Source organism: Meleagris gallopavo, chromosome Z (assembly GCF_000146605.3).
Source record: "Meleagris gallopavo isolate NT-WF06-2002-E0010 breed Aviagen turkey brand Nicholas breeding stock chromosome Z, Turkey_5.1, whole genome shotgun sequence".
Classification (NCBI taxonomy): Eukaryota; Metazoa; Chordata; class Aves; order Galliformes; family Phasianidae; genus Meleagris; species Meleagris gallopavo.
The window spans coordinates 11,165,776-11,170,046 of record NC_015041.2 but is presented as its reverse complement, the minus strand read 5'-3'; the positions used below and the strand labels follow the sequence as shown (position 1 = coordinate 11,170,046).

At 37.9% G+C, this 4,271-nt stretch overlaps 1 protein-coding gene across 3 annotated transcripts in view; it reads left to right on the top strand.

Moving 5' to 3' along the window:
• Positions 1-1,766: 1,766 nt before the first annotated feature.
• Positions 1,767-4,271, top strand: part of DAB2 (DAB adaptor protein 2) — a 12,349-nt gene continuing 9,844 nt past the window's right edge. For all 3 annotated transcript variants that reach the window (XM_010725360.3, XM_019610369.2, XM_010725359.3), the window contains exons 1-4: positions 1,767-1,958; positions 3,007-3,146; positions 3,886-3,984; positions 4,109-4,240. In XM_010725360.3, coding sequence (XP_010723662.1) covers positions 1,862-1,958; positions 3,007-3,146; positions 3,886-3,984; positions 4,109-4,240 — 468 coding nt within the window. In that variant the 5' untranslated portion in view covers positions 1,767-1,861. The remainder of the gene's footprint in view (positions 1,959-3,006; positions 3,147-3,885; positions 3,985-4,108; positions 4,241-4,271) is intronic.

Here is a 4,271-nt window from a genome sequence, read left to right as displayed (position 1 = left end):
GGTTTTTTTTTGTTTTGTTTTAGTTTTTTTTGGTGGTTTTGATTGGCACCTTTTAATAGTTCTGCAAACATTATGCAAAATCCCTGTTTTATTGCAATAGTTTGTCCTTTGTTAGAATGGGCACACAATAATAACATTGCTTTCCTAAATCATGACTTCAAATATTGGCTCTTCCTATATCATCTATTTTTACTTGGTAACACTTGAAATTTTCACAACACCACCTGTTCTCTTGACTCAAGGATTACCGACCTGTGACCAAGTAAGTTCCTTACAGAAGAGAACAGATAGAGCTGCCAGAGATTTTTCTCAAATTAGCAGTATTATCTTAGTTGATATACTAGAGCAAGGATAAATGCAACTCAGAAACCACCTGATAAGCAGATAGATTTAACTTTGCTTCTGTTAGCAGATAGTTGACTAATGGAGGCCCTTCTGTCTAAATGGAAATGAAAGCCTTCAGGGTGACTTTTTTTTTTCTTCTAAAGATCTAGGCATTTGTGTTCTTTCTAGGTTAAGAATCAGTTAAGCATTGACATCCATAGCTCTGCTAGTTGCAGGCTGGATGAGTCAGTTCATAGTTATTGACTTAACAAATTGAGGAAAGAGGAGAAAGGTAGGAGTGAAAACAAAATTCTTAAAGTAACAGAAGTAATGGGTAAAGCATTAGCTAAAATAAGGCTAGTGGTGAATAAGCCATTGAGAATTACAGGCTTTTAAAGCAGAAGGTATGCAACTCTTCCAGCAGTTGTCTGGGGACATAGAACATCTCAAATGGAGTGCTGATTAAAAGGTGGCTTGGTCTGTGGCTACCTCATTAGAAACAGAGGAAATTAGTAGTAGTGGAAGGCAGCCCAGCTATTTAATTATCTAAACAATGTTTTGGCTTCACTTGTCACCTAAAATTCACACTATCTGATATCACTACTATACCTCATACTCAGAGCAATTTTTGTAGCAATATGAATGCCCTTTCTGTCTGGTGATAGGTGATCTTCAAAAGTACATGTACCTTTATTTGTTAAATTTTACTCAGTATTTCTGCTGTTTGGGAACAAAACAGGTGACTGCTAGTGATGGTGCATATTTTGCATATTCATATGTATTATGAGTTTCCTCTCTGAGGCTAGAAAGGTATCATGGTGTGGATTTGAGAGAAACAGTGGACTAGCATGGCTTAACTTCTAGAGTTTTTTGTGGGGAGGGGGAAAGTAAGGTTGCTTGATTACTCTTTGGGCAAGGGTGTGGTGGTTTTCTGGTTTTGCCTTTCTTCTGAAACAGTCTTGCAGCCAAAGGAATTCATTGGCTTTCACTTCTTGAGTGTTGAAACTTCAGACATTGACTATTATGGGAACGTGAATAAGATCTAATAGCTTTTTTTTTTTTTTCTAACTGTTCTGTTGATATCTTCGTGAGTGTTTAAAAACAGATCCTAGCAAAAATTTCTTGCATGGTCTCCTGCCCTACTACAGAGATGATGGTTGCAGTGAAGAGTACAACAAATCTCTAAAGTTCTAAAAATAGCCTTAGAAGCTAAGAAGCTACAGGTTCACATATTATAGCAGGCTGTCGCAAGTACAGCCTGCAGATGTATGTCAGTATGATATACTGATTGGGTATCACTGGGGAAAAGGGGTCATCACCTAGTTGCCATAACTTCATGCTCTCTGAGGAGCAGCATGAGATGAACAGGTGAGATGACACTTCTAGTCAGGAGTCCTGTTTCAGTAATTCAGCAGAACAAAACTGGACTAACAGGTCTAATGGGAGTATTTCTTCTTTAAGGTAAAATATTATGCCTGCCTACTGATTGTTACTTGGATTTCAAACTACAGCAAGCATAGCTGACAACCATCTCATCATGTCTACTGAAGCTGAAACTACTTCTACTGTAAACAACCAGCCAGAGCACCAGGCTCCACCAAAAACACAACCTTCAAAGAAAGAAAAAAAGAAAGGTGAGCAATATCTACTCAGTGAACACTTCCATTCAGTCTCCTTAATTTTTTGCAACTTTCACTGTGTAGTTGACATAACTCTGAGGTTTCAAATTGGCTGAAAAAGTGAGTAAATAAGCTAGTGAAATAACTCTAATCAGAAGGTAGGCTTCTAGATAAAAGCTGTTTCTAACTCTTCTAAGGCCTTCAGTTCTACTTGTCAGAATCTGCAAATAAGTCATTGGAAGCTTGGTGAAATGAAAGCATTCTGAGAAGGCTAAACAACTGAGTAGTAGCACGAACTCAAACTTTTTCCCTCCAAAGATGGAATGACATGCTAGATACAGATTCAGATTTTTACCCCAGAGAATCTAGAAAATACCATTCATGAGAATAATTGTCAGTCAACAGGTTTTTAGAGAGATTTGGTTATGTAAGTATACAGAGATACATACTCAAACATACTCAAAGTATACACACTGAGTGTATGGAGCATGCAGAAGAAAATGAAGATGTTCTGAGAAATAATGGGAACAGCAGGAATAGCAAATGCAGCTAAAATATCAAGAGGTTACAGGGATGTGGGTATTAGTACCTCTTACAGAGATGAAGGTGCTGATACAAAATTTCAGCATGGGTACTAGCAGGTTCTTAGAGACCAAGAAGAGTTCTGATTAGACCACAACTGGCAGCAAACATCTGAAAGTCTTACTGAACACCCAGTATCACCATATGAAGTACTGGTTTTGCTTAGAGGTAGTGTTTAGTCCTCGTATCTAGTTGGCTGTTACCTGAAAACAAGTCTGTGGGGATTTCAGAACAATCCAAAGACCATTAAGCATTAGACCCAACTCTGAGTAGAATCTTAGAGATTCTGTAAGAGCAGCATGATCTTACAGGGTCAGTTACCTTGCAGAGCATGCACCACTGGAAGGACTACAGTTGTTAGTCCATTATAATCAACAGACAGTTTTTAAAAGCAAAAATGTACCATATTAGTATTTTAAATAATATTTCTAAAGCCACAACATAAATATTTCCCTTCTAAAACAAATCTTTCTGTCTCTAGGGCAAGAAAAGACAGATGAATCTCTCCTGACTAGATTCAAAGGGGATGGTGTTAGATACAAAGCTAAATTGATTGGCATTGATGATGTGCCAGAAGCAAGAGGAGACAAAATGAGTCAGGATTCAATGATGAAGTTGAAGGTAAGATTTCAAGTTGGCATCCAAGCAACATGTTTTGCTTGGTCTTCAGAAGATGCATCAAATGACTTTGTCACAGTTTCAAATATTGCTTAGTGGGAACATCTAGCGTGATATTTATTGCTTCATGGAAGATGCTTTTGAAGTTGTAATTTATTGCTTGGAGACTGGTAGTCTTAAACATAATCAGTTGTTTCTCTGCCTTGGGAATACTCTATTGATGAATCTCTTGTTATCAGTCATACTAGATTCCAAAGTATTACGTTGATTACAAGTAGTTAACTTAGGTGGTGGATGGGGAAGAGGGAGATTTTTCTTCTTTAGGATAAGACTGCAAAGCCCAAGCTGCTATTCTGTAGCTATGGTAACACCAAAAGATACAGATAAACCAAAGGATAAATGTGACCCTGCAGCAATGAAGATAACCTCTTCTGGAGAGCAGAACCCTCACATTAGTTTCTGTTAGATGAGTAAATCTGAGGTGGCCTGGTAAGGATGCTGTTACTTCACTGGTTCCTTGAACAAAGGTAAAAGCTCTAAAGCTCCTAAAAATTATGAAATTTTGTGCTATGAGGGTTCATGTGTTATGTTGGAAGAGAAATGTGGCTTAAACATTGCTTAGGAATAACTAGGCTAGTGCTAATACAGTCACAGCTATGGGCTCATGAGAAATTCTAAGGAAGCAAGCTAAAGCTCAATTAAATGGAAGTCCCATCAATACTATAATATTCATCTTCTTCAGGGAATGGCAGTGGCAGCTCGTTCCCAGGGTCAACACAAGCAGCGGATCTGGGTGAACATCTCCCTCTCTGGTATCAAGATCATAGATGAAAAAACTGGGGTAAGAAATGACTCATTCTCATATTTTGAGTCTTAAATAAAGTGATGAGTTGGAGTTAGACGAATCTAAACTAAATCTATTAATGGTATCTTGCAATTTGAACTTCATTTCTTTCCAATTCCAGGTCATCGAGCATGAGCATCCAGTAACCAAAATCTCTTTCATTGCTCGAGATGTAACAGATAATCGTGCCTTTGGCTATATTTGTGGAGGAGAAGGCCAGCACCAGTTTTTTGCTATAAAAACAGCACAGCAGGTATTGATTATAGCCTTTTTTTTCACATTCT